Source organism: Chanodichthys erythropterus, chromosome 8 (assembly GCF_024489055.1).
Source record: "Chanodichthys erythropterus isolate Z2021 chromosome 8, ASM2448905v1, whole genome shotgun sequence".
NCBI classification, from domain to species: domain Eukaryota; kingdom Metazoa; phylum Chordata; class Actinopteri; order Cypriniformes; family Xenocyprididae; genus Chanodichthys; species Chanodichthys erythropterus.
Window position 1 is genome coordinate 32,346,830 of NC_090228.1, and position 23,849 is coordinate 32,370,678.

The 23,849-nt window shown below is 43.3% G+C and overlaps 2 protein-coding genes across 6 annotated transcripts in view; both read left to right on the forward strand.

Annotated features, from left to right (window-relative positions):
* Positions 1 to 1,082: 1,082 nt before the first annotated feature.
* LOC137024766 (E3 ubiquitin/ISG15 ligase TRIM25-like) lies at positions 1,083 to 9,157 on the forward strand. 2 transcript variants are annotated; one of them, XM_067392638.1, is made up of 6 exons: positions 1,083 to 1,708; positions 3,766 to 3,883; positions 4,763 to 4,858; positions 4,945 to 5,119; positions 8,119 to 8,278; positions 8,849 to 9,157. In XM_067392638.1, exons 1-3 carry the CDS (start codon positions 1,136 to 1,138, stop codon positions 4,855 to 4,857), a joined length of 786 nt encoding a protein of 261 aa, XP_067248739.1. In that variant the 5' UTR covers positions 1,083 to 1,135; the 3' UTR covers position 4,858; positions 4,945 to 5,119; positions 8,119 to 8,278; positions 8,849 to 9,157. The 2 variants fall into 2 exon arrangements, with proteins under 2 accessions (XP_067248739.1, XP_067248740.1); XM_067392639.1 differs by lacking the exon at positions 3,766 to 3,883.
* A 238-nt stretch (positions 9,158 to 9,395) lies between these two features.
* Positions 9,396 to 23,849, forward strand: part of LOC137024716 (zinc finger protein 721-like) — a 42,021-nt gene continuing 27,567 nt past the window's right edge. For 3 of the 4 annotated variants that reach the window (XM_067392554.1, XM_067392557.1, XM_067392558.1), the window contains exons 1-2: positions 9,396 to 9,870; positions 23,455 to 23,534. The gene's annotated coding sequence lies outside the window, so the exon portion shown is untranslated. Of the gene's footprint in view, positions 9,871 to 23,345; positions 23,535 to 23,849 lie in introns of those variants that run through there. The other variant, XM_067392555.1, reaches the window with a different exon arrangement.

Here is a 23,849-nt window from a genome sequence, read left to right on the forward strand (position 1 = left end):
CTCCGCCCCAATCATACATAAGTGTTACCTCCGTCTCTGGAATTGCCGGCTTCAGTAGAGGGTACCGTTTTAGACAATTTCTATTAAACAGAATATGATACATTTTACACAGATTTCATTTAAGCCATGATTTAGAGGAGAAGAAGACAATTATAAACATATCCGACACTAAATACTTTCATTCAACCATTCAATAGTTACACAGTTACATGAGTTGTGAGTGTTCTAAAACATAACTGGGCACATGTTCTTGTTAACTGTTTCTACAACTAAAACTGCATCGAATGGTTCCAAACTATTTTAAATGGACTTATCAAACGTCTTTTAACTACATAAAATTTATATCATGTCTACACATGCTACATGTGACCAGTTACTCAGAAAAACACAATGGTCTGCATTGTCTCTGTCTCTTTTGATCTGGAGATCAAAGACTCTTTATTTTCTTGGTGACCATTTGGTTTGTCACAAATAGCTAAGTTTGTCACCTCTCCTTCTGTCAGGAAGCATCAGTGTCATAAAAGTACCTAGCAGGGTTTTTTTCTGTAGAGGGTGTGGAGTCGAAAATTAGATTCTCTGACTTTTGGTTTCCAGAATTATGTTTTGAAAGAATCATCTGAATGATTCATTTGTCTGGTTTGTCCATGGTTCCTACAGATCCATAGAGACTCCACCTCACAACTTACAAGACTTAAAGGATCTGCTGCTAACATCTTGGTCCAGATACCACAGCACACCTTCAGAGGTCTAGAGGAGTCTATGCCTAGACGGATCAGGGCTAGGGGGACCGACACAATATTAGGAAGGTGGTCATAATGTTATGCCTTGTCGGTGTGTGTATATAAAATAATTTTATATATAAAATTAGTGTGTATTATATTTAGTACTTATCTGTTAAGTTTACATGGTTTAATCCGTCAACTTTATAAGCTGAAAGTGAAACACCATTCAGAGTGGGATAAATAGAAGTCAGCCCAAAAGTGGTGTTGCTAAGAGTTGTTTAAAAAGTGTTTTAGTTTTGTACACGTCACTCAAACACAGATCCAGGAAACAGGAAATGCATGACTTTAGAGAAACTGAAACTGAAGTGTAGTTAAGCTGTTGTGTGTTCGTGTCTCTGTGTTCATGCAGTAAAATGGCAGAAGCCAGAATTTCTCAGGATGAGTTCATGTGTCCAGTGTGTCAGGATCTCCTGAAGGATCCAGTGACCACTTTGTGTGGACACAGTTACTGTAAGATCTGTATTACTGGCTTCTGGGATCAGGAGGATCAGAAGAGAGTCTACAGCTGCCCTCAGTGCAAACAGACCTTCAGTCCAAGACCTGCTTTAGCTTTAAACACCATGCTGGCTGAAGTGGTGGAGAAACTGAAGAAGATTAAACTTCCTGCTGACCGTTATGCTGCAGCTGGAGATGTGCTGTGTGATGTCTGTACTGGAATAAAACACAAAGCCATCAAGTCCTGTCTGGTGTGTCTGGACTCTTACTGTCAGAATCACCTTGAACAACATGAGAGTTTACTTAAAGGAAAGAGACACAATCTGACTGAAGCCACTGTAAGACTGCAGGAGATGATCTGCCAGAAACACAACAAGCTCCTTGAGGTTTTCTGCTGCACTGATCAGAAGTGTATATGTCTACTGTGTACGATGGATGAACATAAAAATCACGACACTGTATCAATTGCAGCACAGAGGACAGAGAAACAGGTATGAATTTAAAGAGGTCTCATTATGATCATTTACAGGCTCATAATTTTGTTTATAGGGTCTACTAGAATATATTTACATATTTTTTTCGTATAATTTACATTGTTGCAGTGCTTGTTTTCACCCTCTCTGTCTGAACACTGTTTTAGTTTCAGTTTCTTTAAAACCGAGAAGGGTTGGCTGTAGACCATGATTGAGTGGAGCTCCACTCTCAGACAGGAAATATGTCACCTCCACTTGTGCTTTACTAATGTCTACACCTACCACAACCCTAAACCTATGCTTACAATAATGCAAATACAGTAATTAAATGACATAATATTGATGTGCACATGCCCAGCGGCCATAGCTGTAGCCCTTGAGTGGAGCTCCACTTGCCCCCTCAGGCAGCAGGTAGGGCACCCATAGGTGGGGCATATTGTAACATGACCATATGACATGTTATCATGGAGATCATGGGTGGTAGCGGTTTGGAGAACGTGGCAGAGAAGAGACGATACTTGGAAACTCACATGGAGACAGGAACATGGAAGGAGACTAGGAACAAGCTGGAGTAGAGACAGTGGGTATACAGGAGTCCTTGAGGTAAGCATAGAAGATGTCTATGTGCAAACGAGATCTGACGCTGACTGAGGTGAGCTCTTTATGCCGTGGCTGATTGGCATGCTGATTGATGATAGGTGTGTGTGCTCAGAACTCTGGTGAGGGAGTGTGCTGTGATTGGGTGATGGTGAAGCCTGGCGGGTCATTGGTTGCGGTGGAGCTGTAGTTCTGAATAAATCTACGGTAAAAGTTTGCAAATCCTAGGAATCTCTGGAGTTATTTGATTGTGGATGGAGTTGGCCAGTTCTTAATGGCTTCAAACTTCCCCTCATCCATCTGGGTGCCACTGCTGTTGATGTTGTAGTCAAGGAACTGCACTGAGGGTTGATGAAAAGAGCATTTTTCAGCCTTGAGGAACAGATGGAACTCCCTCAGGCGTTTCAGGACCTCCACAACATGGTGGTGATGTTCGGCCATGCTCCGGGAGTATATCAGGATGTCATCAATGTAGACCAGAATGAACTTGTGAAGAAACTCCCGGAGCACCTTGTGGATGAAGTCCTGAAATACGGAAGGGGCGTTGACCAGGCCATACGGCATGACGCATTACTCAGTAAATGTCAACCGGGTTTGATCCAGCAGCATGGGTTCGTTGGCTGGTTCTAGAGGGCTGATGGATTCTGGCCGGTGGAGGGATGATGTTAGCAGCGACTGGCCCTGGTGCTCTTCAAGACACGACTGCATACAAGTGGTGAATTGAATGGAGTGTTGGATGAATCGTTCTAGCCCGATGGAATCCTTGTATGCAGTGAGATGCAACCGCACTCATGGATCCAGGCCCTGACGGTAGGTGGTTAACAGAGACTGCTCATTCCATCCACTAGCGGCAACAAGGGTCCTGAACTTAAGGGCATATTCATTCACAGTCATAGTACTTTGTTTTAAATAATATAATTGCTCACCAATCGATGAATCCCCGGCTGGTCTACCGAATACTTCTTTGAAGTGGGTCACAAAACTGGTGAGAGACTGGGTGACTGTACTATTTTGCAACCAAATAGTTTCAGCCCATTAAAGCGGTCTGCCATTTAATTGTGAAATGATGAAAGCTACCTTTTCAAGATCATCAGGGTACAAGTGCGGGTGCATCTCCAGGATCAGCGAACATTGCAGGAGGAATCCGTTGCAATCCTCTGCCGAACCAGAGAAGGGTGCCAGTTTGGCCATGGGACTGGCATAAACAGGTGGTGAAGGAGTGATGGTGGTGTTGGCAGAGGTGATTGCTGGCAGAGATACGTCAACAAGCTCTTGAAACGGGTCTGGGGAACTCATACTGGTGTTCTACAGTTTGGTCCGGTTTTCTGCTACAGTACAGAAGAAGGAGACAACGGAATACAGGTAAGTGATGTTTATTAAACAACCAGCAGAGTGACACTGTGATGCAGGTGAGTAAATGGTAATTATGAGAATGGATGGAAGATAACTGGATGTTAATACTGTCCTTTTTGTTGCAGGAGTGGAAATCGTGGATGGTAGCGGTTTGGAGATCGTGGCAGAGAAGAGCTGATACTTGGAAACTCACATGGAGACAGGAACATGGAAGGAGACTAGGAACAACCTGTAGTAGAGACGGTGGGTATACAGTAGTCCTTGAAGTAAGCATATAAGATGTCTATGTGGAAACCAGACCAATGCTGACTGAGGTGAGTGTGAGCTCTTTATGTTGTGGCTTATTGGGGTGCTGATTGATGACAGGTGTGTGTGCTCAGAACTCTGGTGAGGGAGTGCGCTGTGATTGGGTGATGGTGGAGCCTGGCAGGTCTGTGACAATTTGTAGTTTGACAATGAACACTCTGCAAAACAATACATGCAAACAGATGAAGAAATATATTAGACATTCAGAAGAACATAGAGCTGAACAAAAACACTCTCCTCCCTCCATTCACAGCTCTCACAGAACACATGATAAATTGATGAGCCAGTACAAATGCTGAACATTTCTTGAAAAAATATTTTCTGGATGTTCAGGTTAGTCCTCTCAGTCTTTATGGTGAATAAAGACTGAGGTACACAAATGGTATTTAAGAAATGTTTTATCTTTCCATATATTTGAGTCAATGGTGTCCATAAGTTTCAATCAAGAAATCCAAGGGGGTAGTCTAATTCTGGCGGCATGTTTAGTCATGTGACATGCATGAGCCAGTGAGGTTTGATATAATTGAGGAGTTACCATATTTGATTCAGAATATCTTCTTTTGTGTTATGCAAGAGAAAATCATTCAATTTTTTAAAGACATGAGGATGAGTAAACAATGAAAGAATTTACATCTCTGGGTGAACTATCTCTATAAAACTAGTCATTGATGAAATAATGCTGACACTTATGATTGAACCTTTAATCTTATGCAAGATCTTTAACCCCTCAATCTCACTACTTCACAGATACTGGATTCATATCTGTTCACTTGATGATTTATGTGATGTTTCTCCTGTCATTGGTTTGTCCTTTAGCACCAGCTGAAGGAGACACAGAGGTTGTTCCAGCAGAGGATCCAGCAGAGAGAGAAAGATCTTCAGCAGCTGAGAGAGGCTGTGGAGTCTCATAAGGTGAGTCTGGAGAAGAAGGGAAGTTTGAGAAGTCTCAGTCAGGACTCACTGAAGCCACTGTGTGATTGTTATGTGTGTCCTAACAGCGCTCTGCACAGACAGCAGTGGAGGACAGTGAGAGGATCTTCACTAAGCTCATCCGCTGCATTAAGAAATGCCACTCTGAGGCCACACAGTGGATCAGAGATCAATGATCTGAGGAGGAGAGAAGCTGAGCTGTAGCAGCTTTTACACACACAGGATCACATCCATTTCCTGCAGGTAACAAAGATCTAGAAGAACAGGATCATAGTAGACTTGAGCAAGAGACTCACAGAAAGAACATTTCATGAGAGCAGAATGAGCCGTTGACTGAAGTGTTGATTTCCTTGATTTACAATCCTCTCAATACAATTCCTATTTTTCACATTTGGAGAATTAAACCAGCACAACAGTGAAAAAGATAACAGCGACTCAAAATATGATCTGGAGAACATACACATCAATGTTTTGTCCACATTAAATGACCTTAATTTTCGCAAGCAATACAATCTTTGCTGCCCCCTCTTGCACAAAATCTCTGTATTTGGAGAAAAGGACAATTTATGATCTAAGACATTGCCCAAATATTTGTATTTTTCAACACTCTCAATATCCACTCCATTAATGCTTGTGACATCGGAGTGCCACGGGTTCGCGATAGCGTTTGTAGAGCATACGACTCCTTGTACTTTTGGATCGATTTCGCGATGCTTTGATATTATGAGCCGATTGGTCAGGAGAAGCGGATGCATCTCGAACAAGCTTTGTGTTTGTGTTTGCTGCTGCCATGCTAGCGTTGCTGTGAAAGATGAGATGTATACACTGATGTAAGACCTGGCTCTGTGCTGGCTCTCTAGCCTGTGAACCATTTGAACCAACTCTAAACTGGAAATAGCACAAGCTCTGAACTAGCACCCAGTTTGTGCTGGTAGAAATGAGGTATTAGAAAACATTTTTCTGAAAAGATATACAGTAGTGTGAAAAAGTCCTGATTTTTAATTTTTTTTGCATGTTTGTCACACTTTAATGTTTCAGATCATCAAACGAATTTAAATATGAATCAAAGATAACACAAGTAAACACAACATGCAGTTTTTAAATTAAGGTTTTTATTATGAAGGGAAAACAAAATCCAAACCCACATGGCCCTGTGTGAAAAAGTGCTTGCCCCCTTAACCTAATAACTGGTTGGCCACCCTTAGCAGCAACTGCAATCAAGCGTTTGTGATCACTTGCAATGAGTCTGTTACAGTGCTATGTAGTTTTGGCCCACTCGTCTTTGCAGAATTGTTGTAATTCAGCCACATTGGAGGGTTTTCAAGCATGAACCGCCTTTTTAAGGTCATGCCACAGCATCTCAATAGGATTGAGGTCAGGACTTTGACTAGGCCACTCCAAAGTCTTCATTTTGTTTTTCTTCAGCCATTCAGCGGTGGACTTGCTGGTGTGTTTTGGATCATTGTCCTGCTGCAGAACCCAAGTTCACTTCAGCTTGAGGTCACAAACAGATGGCCGGACATTGTCCTTCAGGATTTTTTGGTAGACAGCAGAATTCATAGTTCCATTTATCACAGCAAGTCTTCCAGGTCCTGAAGCAGCAAAACAGCCCCAGACCATCACACTACCTCCACCATATTTTACTGTTGGTATGATGTTCTTTTTTCTGAAATGCTGTGTTACTTTTATGCCAGACGTAATGGGACACACACCTTCAAAAAATGTTCAACTTTTGTCTCGTCAGTCCACAGAGTATTTTCCCAAAAGTCTTGGGGATCATCAAGATGTTTTCTGGCAAAACTGAGATGAGCCTTTATGTTCTTTTTGCTCAGCAGTGGTTTTCGTTTTGGAACTCTGCCATACAGGCCATTTTTGCCCAGTCTCTTTCTTATGGTGGAGTCATGAACACTGACCTTAACTGAGGCAAGTGAGGCCTGCAGTTCTTTGGATGTTGTTGTGGGGTATTTTGTGTCCTCTTGGATGAGTCGTCGCTGCGCTCTTGGGGTAATTTTGGTCAGCCGGACACTCCTAGGAAGGTTAACCACTGTTCCATGTTTTTGCCATTTGTGGATAATGGCTCTCACTGTGGTTCGCTGGAGTCACAAAGCTTTAGAAATGGCTTTATAACCTTTTCCAGACTGATCTCAATTACTTTATTTCTCGTTTGTTCCTGAATTTCTTTGGATCTCAACATGGTGTGTAGCTTTTGAGGATCTTTTGGTCTACTTCACTTTGTCAGGCAGGTCCTATTTAAGTGATTTCTTGATTGCGAACAGGTGTGGCAGTAATCAGGCCTGGATGTGGCTAGAGAAACTGAACTGAGGTGTGATAAACCGCAGTTAAGTTTTAACAGCAGAGGGCAAGCACTTTTTCACACAGGGCCATGTGAGTTTGGATTTTGTTTTCCCTTCATAATAAAAACCTTCATTTAAAAACTGCATGTTGTGTTTACTGTTATCTTTGATTCATATTTAAATTTGTTTGATGATCTGAAACATTAAAGTGTGACAAACATGCAAAAAAATAAATAAAAAATCAGGAAGGGAGCAAGCACTTTTTCCACACCACTGTATTGAGCTTCTAGACAGCAACAGATCAAAACTATTTAAACTTTGTTTTACAACAATGTGAAATCCATGAACTTGATGATACCAGTTTCACCCAGCTAGATTTCCCATCATTCTTTATTTTTCTTCACTACAAATTTTGTAATGTTTCCCATATCAGATAATCTTTTTATAATAATGTAACTATTTCCCAGTAACATTAATTTGACAGTGAAGTGAGGTTGTATATTATAAATGCTTCAGTGTATTTAAACTACAAAACCTGACCTTGTGACCGTGTCCTAAGAGTCCTTGTGAATTTCAGAGCCACTAACTGCTCAAAAGTTATAAAAAATGGTCAATCTACTCGTTGCCTTTGAACTGCTTTTCCTGCTCAAATCTACTCAACCCATCCATGTGACAGCATTGATGAACTTGATCTGTCACATTTGTGTTATTGGCATGTTTGATCATCAAGTGTTTTCCTAGAGAGTTCACATATAGTGTAAGTGTCAAACGCTAGAACTTATAGCTCTAACATGATGTAATGAATATGAGAAGAATGAAGCTGATGCTGTGAAAGTGCTGGATTGAGGAGAGTTACTAAAGATCAACAAGAGCTGCTAAAATCTGACAGTAGTGCAGGTTATTGGCTGAAGTGTGGAGGTGATGAGCTTTGATTTCTGTTTTCTGTAGAGTTTCCAGTCTCTCTCAGCTCCTCCTGAATCTACAGACGTAAATGACGATCCCTTCAGTTCTTTCTCCTCTCTTGATGACGTGAGAGAATCTGTCTGTCAGCTGAGAGACAAACTGGAGGAATTCTGCAAAGAGAAGCTCAAGAAGATCTCTGACAGAGGTAAAGTCCATCGTCTCGTATCACAGATCATCATAATAAAAACGTCTTATGCTGGGTACACACCACTGGTAATCGGGCTGGATTTGGGACGATTCCTCCCCTTCCGACAATTATGTCCTGATTATCTTGATGGTTCTACAGAGTACCTTTTCAGATTTTCCTGTGGTGTGATGTATGTTGAGTGACTGAACCTGCTCAGAAGAACTTCGGAGCAGCCCTGATCGCAAATCAGAAATATTCAACATGATATTTCTCTTAATATGATAATCACACTCTTCATGTCTGTTGATTTCCACAGTCACTTTCACTAACATTGTTCCCAGAACCAGGAACGACTTCCTACAATGTAAGTCACTAAGAAAACAAGCAGAGTGTGTTCATGTTCTTCCTGTAGAAGGAGAAAGAAAACATGACAGAAGAGTTTTATAGTTGATCATGTAAATGATGATTTGCACAGGATATCTGGTAAACTTTACTGAGACACTGCTGATATATTGAACATGAAGAGTTCAGATACATTAAAAGATCAGATTGATAATTCCTGATTCTGATGTGTTTTATCTCCATCAGATTATCATCAGTTCACTCTGGATCTGAACACAGTGAATAAACGGCTCCGTCTGTCTGAGAGGAACAGAGTGATTACTGACACTAAAACAGATCAGCCATATCCTGATCATCCAGAAAGATTTGATTATTATCTTGAGGTGTTGTGTACTGAGAGTTTGTGTGACCGACGCCGTTACTGGGTGGAGTGGAGTAGAGTGGAGTGGTGATGATGTTTTTGGTGTGTCTATATCAGTGTCATATAAGAGCATCAGCAGGAAGGGACGGGGTTATGAGTGTTGGTTTGGATATAATGATCAGTCCTGGAGTTTGATCTGCTCTTCCTCCAGTTACTCATTCAAACACAATAACATAGAAACTGAACTCCCTGAAGAGTTCATCAGGCATCGAATAGGAGTGTATGTGGATCACAGTGCAGGAACTCTGTCTTTCTACAGCGTCTCTGGAGACACAATGAGACTCATCCACACAGTCCAGACCACATTCACTCAACCGCTTTATTCTGGGTTTTGGATTGGTTCTGGATCATCAGTGAAACTGTGTTGATGAATCAGAATAGATGTTAGAGAGATTCTAGAGAGATGTTATTGATGAGCTTCGCTACTTCCTGCTTCACTACTGTTCGGACGCTCTTGCTTACAGCTCTGCGCTTTGCTCTATTGCTTTTATATTTTATCTCCTAATTTTAACTACAGCAAATCAGCACAGTGCTCAAACGACAAATCTTGGCACCAACAAACTTCTTAGCTGAAAGATTGCTACAAAAAGGGGGAATTTTTATCCTACCAACCTCCCACTGACAGCAGCCATCAGCTTACTTTCCAGAGAAGGGAAAACACAGCTGCCTACATCCAAAAGGATTAGAAATAATATGCCTCCTCTGGTTGAAGAATCCACCTGCTGCACAAACTGCCACAGACTTCTACAAAGGATTGCAGTTCTTGAAACAAAGTTACTTGCAGGACTACCAAACCAGAAGGAACACACAACAGAGCTTCATCATGGACGTCCTCAGCACACAGCCGGTGAGTCCCATGAATCTAAAGGGCCTTTCACACAGGACGCGGTATGCGCTGCGCTATGAAACCCATTCATTTCAATGGCTTGCGCCGCGCGAGGACGGCGTCGGCCAAAGCGCAAGCGCAGCGCACGCCGCGGTCAAAGTTCAAAATAGTTCAACTTTTGTCGCTGCGCTCTGTGACGATTACCCGCGCGGCCAATAGAAACGGAGCATCCAAACAAACGTAGAAAGCAAAATGGACGAAAAGATTGTACTGTGTGTGTCGGAATTCCCAGAGCTGTATGATACAAGTTTACGCTCCTATAGAGACGTCGGAAGAAAAGCTGTGTCATGGAAACACATATCAATTCAAGTTGGCATGCCAGGTGTGTTTGGTTTTAAGTCAGGTAGCTTGTTTTATGTAGGCAATATGTGTAAACATAGCGTAAGTTACGTGAAATGGACACGGGCAGCAGCAGCGTCTGTTAAAAGTCATTTTTCCTCCTCTCGCCTCCTCCATTACTTAGTTGAAATAACCCAGATAAATAAAAAAAATACTATAATTATTTATAGTAAACATTATAGTGTTTTTATATTATATATTATACTAAAGTTTACAGTAGTAAATACTAAAGTATACTACGGTATTTATTACAGTTTATCAGTTCACTATAGTTAATATTACAGTATGCTGTAGCATTCATTAACAAAGTGTTGTAAATAATATAATATATACAGTATACTACAATATACTATACTTTTTTTTCATCTGGGAAGCTCTGTTGTTATCGTAAATGCAATATTATAAATACACTGAATAACATTCAACAGTTTGTAATGTGGTGAACAGCAAAGTACCGTTTTTTTTTTTTTTTTTTTATTAAATGTTTTATTAAAAGACATAATATGGTAGGAATGATTGTCACATAAACATACAGATTTACATTCAAAGTAGGCATGTCAGGTGTGTTTTAACAGTCAGGTAGCATGTTAGTAAGCAATATGTGTTAACATAGTTTAGGTTTTGATAAGTGTTCCCCATGGATAGCTCTATACCTGTTAGAGGTACAGTTTTCAAATGTGTTATTAAAAAAAGTAACAAATTTCCTCCACTTATTTAGAGGATGAGTGTAAAAGGCGTTGGAAAAATCTCAGGGACAGATATATAAAGGAGAGAAAAGCCATGAGGGAGAAGAAGAGTGGTGCAGGGGCAGAACAGAAAACCACATGGAGGTATTTCTCCATTATGAGTTTCTTGGAGCCTCATGTCAGAGAGAGGGCCACTTCCTCCAATATGTCCCCGTCCCTAGAAGAGAGATCCTCTAGCCCCCACACCCTCCAGGTTACCTCATCACCCCTGGCTGCTCAGTCATCACCACTTGGTAACCCAACTGAAACCTTTACCCTTACCCTGACTGATGTGTCTCCCAGCTCCCCATCTACTCCTGCAGTTCTGGCCACTGAATCTTCTGATACTCTGAGTCTGTCTGACCCTCCTAGTCAAACCGGGGAGACCCCATCTACCTCGGCACCCCATGTATCACATGTACCTGCAGTACCCAGCACTCCACAGCCTACGCCAGCACCAAAAAGATCAATGAAGACCAAAAAAAGGCAGTGGCAGAAGGATGAGTTTGATAATCAGTTGATGAATGTGCTCAACCAGTCTGCAGATGAGGAGGAGCTTTTTCTTTTAAGTCTGGCCCCACGTCTTAGAAACCTGTCACGTGGAAAAAAAAAGTGAAGTTGAAATGGAGTTCTTGTCTGTTTTACATAGGGCTGAGTTTTCGTGAGAAATAGCTTCTTGATATCATTTGTTCCTTGGTGTCAGCTTTAACGCTTGAATACTTTAATTTTTTATTCTAAAACATACACACACACGCACACACATTCTGAAAACTAACCTTAAATGTTCTGCATTACATAAAGGATAGGACAAACATTGTCCATGCAAACTGTTAAAAAATCCAGTTATTCTGTAACAGAACTGAGTTCATTATTTGTGTTTTGATTCAGATGTTACAGTGATGAATCATTTTTTAGTGTATGAACTATGCAGTTGCAAATGAAATCAAAAAAATTTTCAAACTATTAAAACACATGACAGATGTAACGTGTGCATGCAATGTGTATGTTTAGTCAGGAATCAGATCTTTCAAGAATAAGTGGGTGGCTCTTAAAAGAGCCTTTGTGTTATGAAAAGCAGCAGCAGGTGAGGGGTGCAGAGATGACAGGTGGGCAGATCAGGCTATGTTGTGTTGCCAGGGGACTTCACCACTGGCAGAAGAAAAGTACCTGTTGAAGGACTCCCGAACAGCTATGGCCTCTTGGGTGGAGTTGTTGGTTCCCACTCTCCTTGCACGTGTAAATGCAGGGATGCGCTGTTCTTCCTGTGGGAAAGGTCCTTCTGCTGTGGAGTTCCACCTCTGGAAGTTATGAAGGGCCACTGTTGCTTTCACAATGGCATCCACATTTGCAGGGCTCACTCCAATCACCCGGTGGTAGATTCTCCATTGTGCAGCAAGAATCCCAAAGGCATTCTCGTCAACTCTTCGGGCTCGTGAAAGGCGGTAGTTGAAGATCCTCTTTGATTGGGAGAGGTTTCTTCCAGGATAGGGCCTCAGCACATTCCTCCTTGTAATAAAATGAGAAGATAAGACAAATATATAGATACAGACTACAACTAAATGTAAACCAATAATAAAATAAAATGTAACATAATGCTATACAAAAATGTGAAAACAAGGCATCAGACAGTGAAAAAAGCAATTATGTCAAAATTTGATGCAGCAAGTAATGTAAAAATCAGACATTATTTCTGTTCAGAGTCAAACTCAAGACCCAAGATAAAACTAATTACTTGATACTGTGTATAATGTATGTATAACACACACACTATACCATGATTTGCAATCAGTATAACTTACCTGAGGGGAAAAGCCTCATCTCCCACAAAGACATGAGGCATGGGCCCCAGGTGATCAGCGCCAGGGAGAGGAGCATCTGCTGGGAGATGCAGCTTCTCTTCCCGCAGGGCTTGTCCAAAAGCAGAGGCAGCAAGGGTTCCTCCATCGCTGTTCCGACCAAAAGCTCCAACATCCACCACCCTAAAAAGATACCTTGCATCTACAACCGCCAGAAGTACAAGAGAGTATGTTCCCTTGTAATTAAAATACTGGGAACCTGAATTATGTGGTGCCTGGATTACCACATGCTTCCCATCAATTGCACCCACACAGTTAGGGAAGTTCCACCTCTCCTTGAAGCCAGTGGCAATCTCCTGCCAATCAGCAGTCTTTGGTACAGGCAGAAAGTCATCCACCAGGCTGTCCCAAATGGCCTTGGACACATCTGGCACAATGCCTGCCACAGTGGAGATGCCCACTCTGTAACTAGAAGCAATGGTGGTGTAGGAGTCACCAGTTGCCAGGTATCTGAAATTAATGACATTATGGTGTTCAGTAAAATCTTAACTACTGGTACAATTAAAACAGCAAAACCTTTAACCTCAAATTAAGAAACTGGTGTGTGGGCATGAGCGGGATAAAGACATGATCACGGAACTCCTGCAAAACGTAGCCTACTATGTATGTAGCCTATGAAATGAAAGGAGTAGTGCAGTCACATCGGTTTGTGTTTAAAAAATGTGTGTATTTTTTTATATATATATATATATATATATATATATATATATATATATATATATATATATTATATACACACACATACATACACACACACATATATACATACATACATATATTATATATATATATATATATATATATATATATATATATATATATAATGCAACGTTATATGTATGTATATGTGTGTGTTATATAGAATGTGTGTGTATATGTATATATGCATATATAAATGTGCATATATATATATATATATATATATATATATATATATATATATATATGTATGTATGTATGTATGTATGTGTGTGTGTGTGTGTGTTACATATAAATATAACACATTATAGACAGCACTTAAAAGTAGTAGATTTTATTTCAATATAAATCACCCACCTCAGGCAAATTGCCAGACGCTGCGTTGAAGAAATTGGCTCTCTGTAACTTAAATGGATCCTTGAGATTCTAGGTCCGACTCTGCCCAGCAAACTGTCGAACTGCTCCCTACTGAGCCGAAAGTACACCTGGAACCGGTCGCTGTGGAAACGGAGCTCCTTCGCAAGCCTGAATTCCCCAAACTGTTCTCTGGACCTGAGGGTTTCATGCACCCACAGCCTCCTCTTTCTTCTTCTTCTTACTAGCAGGGCTAGTGCTATCGCTCGCTTCTTAGCACGGGACAGATACATATCTTGCTGCTAACCGACAGGTGGAACAACAATCAAATGACTAGACGTTTAGATCTCCCGCTGAAAGTTTTGAAAACTCCGCCCACTTTGCTCTGGCCAGCGTAGCGCAAATCGCTTGTGTCTGAAGGGCTGCGCTGAACCCAGCAGCGAGCGCAGCGCATGCCGCGTCCTGTGTGAAAGGGCCTTAATGCCCCTAAACAGACCACACTGAGTGCCGAAATTGATCAACATATTAACCGATGGCACAAACAGGCAGCGAGACCCAAAGGCAATCGAGACATCAGATTGTCCCGAGTATTACATATTAATGCAGTAGCATCCTCTACCCCAAACACTAGCTCCCTACCACCGCCAATACATCTGGAGAACAGAGTTGAAGTGTTAATGAATGTGTAGGAATCCCCAAACATGATCGGCCACAGATCAAATCAGCCAGCAGCTAACACCGATGCTAACTGCCGTTCATGGTTGAGCAGACAGCGGCACTCAGCTCATTGAGCAGCCGAGCCCAGGACTCTGATAGTGGGTGACTTTATTATCAGAAACATTAGCAGCAGGGATACAACTACATGCTGCCTTCCACAAGCAACAGTTTCTGATGTAAACAGGGAACTTAAGAGCATTCTGATTAAATATAAGACTGCAAATCGACTAATCATCCATGTTGGGAAGAATGATATTCGGAAAGAGCAGTCAGAATTCCTTAAAAGGGATTTTAATGAACTTTTTGAAATGCTTAGAAGACTAAAAGTTCAGTCGTTCATCAGTGGACCACTCCCAGCAAGAGGAACAAATAGATTTACACGGTTGCTTGGGCTTAACACATGGCTGCAAAAAACCTGCAACTTAAAGGGACTAAATTTCATCGACAACTTCAATCTTTTCTGTAGTCAGAGACAATTGTTCACACATGATGGCCTGCACCCAAACAAACTGGGCTCAAGAGTGCTAAAGGACAATATCTACTTCTCCCTCCATCATCCTTCAGCAGTGTGTGCAAATCCACTCAACTTGGCACAAACACACTGTAACAATGTTCGAGTTTGTAGGAGGGAAGACAACAGGGTCGGCTTTCGTCTGCTGACTGCTCTTTATTTTTAACACCAAAAACAAAAGTGTGCAGACAGGCACAAAACGGTCATAAATCAAGAAAATCACTCCAACTAAAATAAACACAGGAATCCTGGAGTGTGGCAGCCAGCAGTCCTTCTCTCTCTCACTCGCTCCTGCTTCTCCTGGCGTTTTATACTCTCTCCATGCCAATTACTGCAACAAGAGACAGGTATTTGTTATTTGCACTTAACCCACTCACTCACCATGCCCCCCTTGCCACATACCCCCACCGCCCGACTCAGGCCGGGGAGCCATCCGGACTGCACCCAGCCCCCTGTCCGATGCGTCTGTCTGCAACAAAAAAGGGAGAGAGAAATCAGGAGAATGAAGCAACGGCCCGCCACACAGAGCAGCCTTTACTTGGGTAAACGCCTGCTGGCACGGCTCCGTCCACTGGACCGTATCTGGTGCTTCCTTTTTAGTAAGATCAGTCAAGGGGCTGGTGAGGTCCGAATAATTAGGCACAAACCTTCTATAATATCCCGCCAGCCCCAAGAACTGTCTCACCTCCTTTTTGGTCTTGGGACGCGGACAGGTCGCAACTGCTGCAGTCTTATCAATTTGAGGACGCACCTGCCCATGTCCCAAGTGAAAACCCAGATACATTACCTCCACGCGCCCAATCGCACACTTCTTCGGGTTGGCCGTGAGCCCAGCTCTTCTCAGCGACCTCAATACCGCCCTCACATGCTGCATATGCCGCTGCCAATCATTACTAAATATAATGATATCATCTAGATAGACAGCCGCATATGCACCATGGGGCCGCAACACCTTATCCATCAGCCGCTGAAAGGTAGCCGGTGCCCCGAACAGCCCGAAAGGAAGTGTAACAAATTGGTGTAATCCAAACGGCGTCGTGAAAGCTGTTTTTTCTCGGGATAATGGAGACAAGGGGATCTGCCAATAACCCTTCGTTAAGTCCAATGTCGAAAAAAAACGAGCCGAACCAAGCCGGTCAAGCAATTCGTCAACCCGCGGCATTGGATATGCGTCGAATTTCGACACAGCATTCACCTTGCGAAAATCCACACAGAACCGCACTGAGCCGTCCGTCTTAGGAACCAAAACTATCGGGCTCGCCCAGTTACTGTTGGATTCTTATATTACCCCCATTTCAAGCATTGCCCCTAATTCCTCCTGAACCACTTTTTTCTTGTGTTCAGGCAAGCTCTGTCTCGATATGGTGCTGAATGAGGTTTGTACGACCAGGTAGGGGAGAAAACATGTCAGCAAACTCTGCCTGTAATGTAGTCAAATCAATGAGTTGGGAGGGCGAGAGGTGATCTCCCCCTGGGGCCAGAGCGAGAGATTGTTTTTTTATATTCGCTTCTGGTCCAAGATCATCCTCTCCGCTAATCACCGTCGCCAACATCACTGATTCTCCCTCATTCCATTTTTTAAGGAGATTGAGGTGATAAATTTGACGTGCTCCTCTCCTATCTGAGCGTATTACCTCATAATCGAGCTCTCCCACTTGCCTTGTGACCTCAAACGGTCCTTGCCACTTTGCAAGTAATTTTGAACTTGACGTTGGGAGTAATACAAGCACTTTATCTCCCAGTGCAAATTTATGCAAATTGGTTCCCCTGTTATACAGCCGGCTCTGTTTGTCCTGGGCCTGTAACAAATTCTCCATAGAGAGCCGCCCCAAAGTGTGGAGTTTTGTTCTCAGGTCCATCACAAACTGAATTTCGTTTTTAGATTGAGAAGGTCCGTCCTCCCAAGTCTCTCTTATGACGTCCAACACCCCTCTGGGCTGGCGACCTTAGAGCAACTCGAAGGGGGAAATCCCCGTGGAGGCTTGCGGGACCTCTCGCACAGCGAACAACAGGGGTTCCAACCATCCGTCCCAATTTTTGGCGTCTTCCTGAACGAATTTACGAATCATTGTCTTAAGCGTGCGATTAAACCGTTCGACCAGCCCGTCCGTTTGTGGGTGAAAGACGCTGGTCCGAATCGATTTAATGCCCAATAATTCGTAAAGTTCGCGTAACGTCCGTGACATAAACGCCGTGCCGTGATCAGTGAGGATTTCCTTGGGAATCCCCACTCGGGAGATTAAAGAAAACAGTGCGTCAGCAACACTCTTAGCGGAAATGTTGCAGAGCGGCACTGCTTCTGGATATCGTGTTGCATAATCCACAATGACCAATGCAAAACGATGCCCTCTCGCTGATCGCTCTAACGGCCCGATGAGGTCCATGCCAATTCTCTCGAAGGGGACCTGCATTAATGGAAGGGGGCGTAAAGGCGCTTTTGGGGTGGCCGGTGGGTTTACCAACTGACATTCACGACAAGCCGCGCACCACCTGCGCACATTCTCGTGAATGCCCGGCCAAAAAAAATCGGGTCATGAGGCGATTTAGTGTCGTTACCTGTCCTAAATGACCAGCAATTGGATTGGAATGAGCCGCCTGAAAAAGCATTTCCCGGCGGCTCCTAGGTACTAATAACTGGGTTGTATCTTCTTTTGTCTGAGTGTCTTGGGTCACTCGATACAACCTATCTTTAATTATTGCAAAATATGGATAGGTAAGCGGTTGTTCAGGCTGGAGAGGCTGACCGTCGATGGTCCTGACCTGTTCAAATGCGTGTTTCAGCGTCTCATCCTGAGACTGCTCCAGGGGAAAATCATCGCGCTCCGAGAGAATAATTCTCTCAATTTAGCTCTGTTCCCCCGAGGCAGTACTCAGTGGTCCCGGTTCAGTCTCTCCCACCTGCACACTCACACTCCCCTCCGACGCATTTTCCCCCCAAGAGGCATCCGTACATAAAATTCCCAATAATTCTTTAAACGCTGGCCAATTCGTCCCCAAAATTAACGGATGCCGGAGGTGCGGATTAACTGCCACCTCAACATTTTTCCTTTTTCCCCGAAATTTAATAATGACCGGCAAAATAGGATACTCAACCACGTCCCGGTGCACACACCGTACTTTAAACATGCGGCTCGTATCCAATGCCCCGGATTGTATCAAACTTTGATGGATTGAGGTTTGGTTACATCCTGAATCCACCAATGCCTGATAGGTACCCCCCTTGATACTCACAGGTATTTGGTACCACCCAGCCTGACCGGGGGCAGCCTGCGGGACATCCGGGACCCGGATCATCGTCCCCACCTCCATAACGGGACACCTATCCACAAAATGGTCCGGGTCCCCGCAACGCCAGCAGGCTGGCCCAGACTTCCCCGCCGCTCCAGTGGCAGGGAGTGGGTTAAGTGGCTGACGTGGAGAGAGCGGAGAAACAGGGGCGGGGTCCCCCCTGGGCGGGACTCGGGGAGCTGCATAATGGTTCTGGCCATTACTTTACTCTGGCCTTACTCTAGGAGGACCGGGCGGACGGGACCTGGGTAAAGGGACAGGTCGAGAGAGAGAAGGAGAAGAAAAAGAGGGAGAGAGAGAGGCGGATGGCAAAGGTTCACCCCGAGAGATGGATAGCCGACTCCAGCGACGTGGGGCAGTGGCACTGGACCCACTCGGCCGTTCTTCAAGGAAGCCGAGTGACGAACTGCTCCAGCACCACTCGATCGATGATCTCCTCCACGTCGCTTCCGTCGGCCAGCAACCATTTGCGGCAGGAGTCCCGGAGCTGTTGGGCCAACACGAAGGGTCGGCCGGACTCGCCAAGCTCCAGGGAGCGGAAGCGTTGGCGGTGCTGCTCAGGACTCCTGCCGACCTGCTGAATGATGGCTCTCTTCAAATCCTCGAAGACCAGGAGATTCCGCACCGGAAGTTGCTGTGCCGCTACCTGGGACTCCCCGGAGAGCAAGTTGACCAGGCGCATCGGCCACTGGTCCCACGGCCATCCGTGGACCTCGGCCGCTTTCTCAAATAAGTCCAAGAACGCCTCCGGGTCGTCCTCAGGCCCCATCTTGTTGAGCGGGAGATGGGCGGGCACAGCTTGATGGACCGTGGCTTCCGGCCGAACCTCCCGGTCTATCCAGCTCCGGAACCTCTCGCGGTCTTCCTGCTGGGCTTGGAGGATGGCTTGGAACTGCCTCTCCTGATCATGTCGTAAGTCCAGCAGGGCCTGATGTTGGTCGTGTTGCATGATCGCGAGGGATGTAATCAGCTCTGCAAATGGTGTAGTGGAGGACGCAGTTGTGGCGGCGGCATCCATCTTCCCTCCCGGGTTTCGGCACCAGTGTAACAATGTTCGAGTTTGTAGGAGGGAAGACAACAGGGTCGGCTTTCGTCTGCTGACTGCTCTTTATTTTTAACACCAAAAACAAAAGTGTGCAGACAGGCACAAAACGGTCATAAATCAAGAAAATCACTCCAACTAAAATAAACACAGGAATCCTGGAGTGTGGCAGCCGGCAGTCCTTCTCTCTCTCACTCGCTCCTGCTTCTCCTGGCGTTTTATACTCTCTCCATGCCAATTACTGCAACAAGAGACAGGTGTTTGTTATTTGCACTTAACCCACTCACTCACCGCGCCTCTCTTGACGCTCTCCCCCGCTGCAGGGTTCGCTAAACCACGCCCCCCTTGCCCCACACACCTGGACAGAGTACAACTGACCACAGGACTTCATTTCAGCACCTGAATGGACATGTGGTTGACACTTCCCACAAGGTCAATGATAACACCACGCAGCCACAACAACCACTGCTCATGCACACAATCCTGACTGAGCCCTGCCCACAGAGCTCACCGAGAGACAATGACGTATTAGAACTGCTCCAAGATTCAGCACCCAAGGATGACTTTCAGGAAAACAGCCAGGGAAGCCAGGACAACATATTACAGCCTCCGGTAACACCAGAGCAACAGCCCCTCTCACAGGACACGTTATCCCTCTCTCCAGCATCCCCTCTTCTGTGCTTCTCAGAGAAAATGGAGGAACTGGTGTATGCTGGAACCAAACTCTCCCACTCTTTTGCTGCGAGCCCCCAGATATCAACAAAAAAAACGAGCCCCTGCGAGAGCTCTTCGGCCCCTGCCACAACGCCAGGGCCCTCACCCTCCTCCATCTGTTCTAGGTGAATCAAAAACAACCGATGACAGCTCTCAGTGATGTGTGTCGGGTCCCCGCTATGATAACAGTGACTTTGTCAAATGTTTACAGAACAAGCGGTAACCCAGTGTGCCTGTTGCTTTCTCTATTTCTGTTTTATTACGTGATAGAAAGCCTAAGGCCTTCTCAAACCGTTTGGCAAACCCATCTAATCTGCTGCCTATTACACACCAAACTAAGATTACTGTAGAGACACAGATTAAAACTGTTACTTTTTCCAAAAGGGGAGATTGAAACTTTGTGTATCAGTTTGAAGTGCCTTAACAGGTAGAGCTAGGCAGTGGTCCTATCATGTGAGGAAGATCCATTTAGATCCGCTCTGACAAAAAAAAAAAAAAAAAAACTCCCTGAAACTTCCTAGCTCTTCCATCCAGATAGCGGAATTCAAGTCAAGTCAAGACACCTTTATTTATATAGCGCTTTTTATAATGCAGATTGTGTCAAAGCAGCTTTACATTGATAACTGGTACATAATTTTGGCTGCACAGCAGCTCTTAAAGAATAGTGTCAATGCAGGCAGATCAAAGCACTGTTGAATATCAAATGTCAAGTCAAATGTAAAGTGTCCCCAACTAAGCAATCCAAAGGCAACAGCGGCAAGGAACCCAAACTCTAACAGGTGACATCAGGTGGCAAAAAAGTGGCAAAAAAAGTGCAAATAGGTGTTAAAATGGAGAAAAAAACCTCGGGAGAAACCAGGCTTAGTCAGGGCGCCAGTTCTCCTCTGGCGAACAGTGCTTTGTTATGAATCAGGTTGCTATCATAAGTCTGATAGGATCGCAACAATCAAAGTATTTATTTCAGTTCCATCCAATTGAGGATCGTATTCATCATGCCGGTATGGACGGTCTGTTGTGGAATTGTGCTACTGGCTGTCGTGTCGATGAGGCCTTCACAATGGATGATCTAGTTGACTCAATCTCTGCTGATACTTCAGGGCTGCGTTGTGGTCGTGTCAAGGCACAGGTCCTTAGTCTCAGCTGGATACAGCCCGGATCCGGTTGACTACGGTAAATCTCGGGATAAACAGAAAGACTAATATTAGCATAGATGCCATTCTTTTTCTGATGTACTAACGAGTACATCTGGTGTTATAGGAAGTGTTCCCGGTTCCCGCTGACCTAATTTATGCAGCCTAATAATCCTTTAAAATCCTTTTATATTTGAAAATATAAATTGATAATGTGTTATGTGTATGCCAGGTTAAAGAGATGTGTTTTTAGTCTAGATTTAAACTGACAGAGTGTGTCTGCTTCCCGAACAATGCTAGGAAGATTGTTACAGAGTTTAGGTGCCAAATAGGAGAAGGATCTACCACCTGCGGTTGATTTTGATATTCTAGGTGTTATCAGCTGGCCTGAATTCTGAGATCACAATAAACGTGAAGGATTATAATGATTTAAGAGCTCGCTCAGGTACTGGGGAACTAAACCATTTAGTGCTTTGTAAGTAATTAACAAGATTTTAAAATCTATACAATGTTTAACAGGAAGCCAATGCAGTGACGACAGAACTGGGCTAATATGGTCATACTTCCTAGTTCTAGTAAGACTCTAGCTGCTTTATTTTGGACCAGCTGTAGTTTGTTTATCAAGCGGGAGGAACAACCACCCAGTAGAGCATTACAGTAATCTAGCCTTGAGGTCATGAACGCATGAACTAACTGTTCTGCATTTTTCTTTGAGAGCATATGCCATAGTTAAGATATATTTTTAAGATTGAAGTTTTTTTAAGTTCTGTTTTTACTGTTATTTCTATATATGTGTTCCATTTTTATTATTATGTATTTGGTTCTTCTTTATGTAACACACTTTGAATTACCATTGTGTATAAAATACTATACAAATAAAATTTCCTTGCCTTAATAGAGTCTCTTATTTTCTCTTCATTACTTTAATACTACCGCTGAACTTCTTTCAGTGAAATAACATGACTTGTAGTGGTGTGTTTGAGGCGATCACTAACCCCCTCTGGCACGTCTACGCCAGAATACAGCACTTGCAACTTGAGCTGCACCGACCCGACACAATCTCGCCTCATGTTCACGTTCACGCGAGAGTGACAAAATGCTTTATGGTAATTCAAAAACAATGTATATATTATGTCTTTATAAGACAATTTAGAAAATTACCCACCTCCATCGAGTGTACTGTATTTGCAAATTACCCACCTCCTCTTTCTTGTACTGTATTTGCAAAACTACTGCGCTGGCGAGTGTTGTAGTCGTTGTAGTCCAGAGCTGCGCTTGGAGTATTTATGACAGTGTCATTCACTGAAGGAACCTGTAGGGGGAGCTTCGCGAATCTTGCTTAGTTCTGCTTTAAATGGTAATTCATTGTAATTAACCCTTTGATGCGTACGGTCACACCGGTGTGATTAAATCGTTCAGCGCATCATGTAATCAACTGCCAAATTCAAATGTGCGCGCGCGCTTTGGCTTGCGCTAACCACAGTCGGATGCGCACAGCACTGTTCATATGCAGTGTTTTAACACAGTTTAACAACCAGATAATGTGGTTTCAGACATTTAAATAAACATGAGTACTAACAAGACAATACATTTAGAGTGTGTGACGTGACCAGCAATGACGTGCCACAGTGGGAATAATAAAGTGGTACATCCTATAATGGTCACGTTAAAAAACTCACGCTGGGGGGGGTCAGCCAGAATATTTTAAACTTAAGTGTGAAATGATTAATTGTTTTTTCTGCCTTGTCTTACCCTTCTGTTTGTTGGACTGTTGTATAAAATCAGTGTCACACCTGAAGGATTTCTGTCATTGTGTGTTTTTGATGTTTGGCTGGGAGCAGCACATTTCACATGAGAAGAACATTCAGAAGAAGAAGAAATTCATATGAAGTTCAACACACACAATGAAGTTCAACACACACACTTTTAATCCTATTGTGATTATATATTTTTACTTGTATCATATATAATCATATTTCTCACTGTTTGCATTTTAATGTTGGTATAAATGATTTCTACACCCAGACAGTTTTACCTTTGAGACAGAATCTCACACTCGTTCATTAGTTTGGACAACACGTATTTAAATAAGTATTTCACCGAGAAATCAACTCTGAATTCATCTGACATGAATTTTAAATCTTCTCTGCATTTGTCTGATTGAAAACAGGACTTTTATTTTGATCTAATGGTGTGACATCATAAGGCTGAGTCGCGCTCCTGAGTCTGCTGGGATTCGGCTGAAGAAAGGTCTGTGTTTTAAGCTTTTATTAAAATTTAAACTTATATGAACCGTTGAGTTGTTTTCAACGTTTTACAAGCAACGCAGTTTAACATGTATTAACGTTATATGAGCATACAGAATGAAATCACACGAGTTACATTAAAGATGCGTCTCATTTCGCTCCTTATATCGTGAATCAGTTTATCATAAACACGAATTCAGTCATGGCGAGTAGTGAGCTTTGAATGAATGAGCTTTTGATGAAAATGCAGCAAACACAAACATGAATAGCACTGATTCTTGAGATGAGGAACAAAACATGTCCTACAAACACATAAAAA

What these genes read in the sequence shown, in the direction of transcription:
- LOC137024766 (XM_067392638.1), top strand. Translation starts at nt 1,136, where the DNA reads ATGGCAGAAGCCAGAATTTCTCAGGATGAGTTCATGTGTCCAGTGTGT. An exon ending in CACAGAGGACAGAGAAACAG is followed by an intron (nt 1,709 to 3,765) that starts GTATGAATTTAA and finishes TTTTTGTTGCAG; the next exon opens with GAGTGGAAATCGTGGATGGT. An exon ending in AACAACCTGTAGTAGAGACG is followed by an intron (nt 3,884 to 4,762) that starts GTGGGTATACAG and finishes TTTGTCCTTTAG; the next exon opens with CACCAGCTGAAGGAGACACA.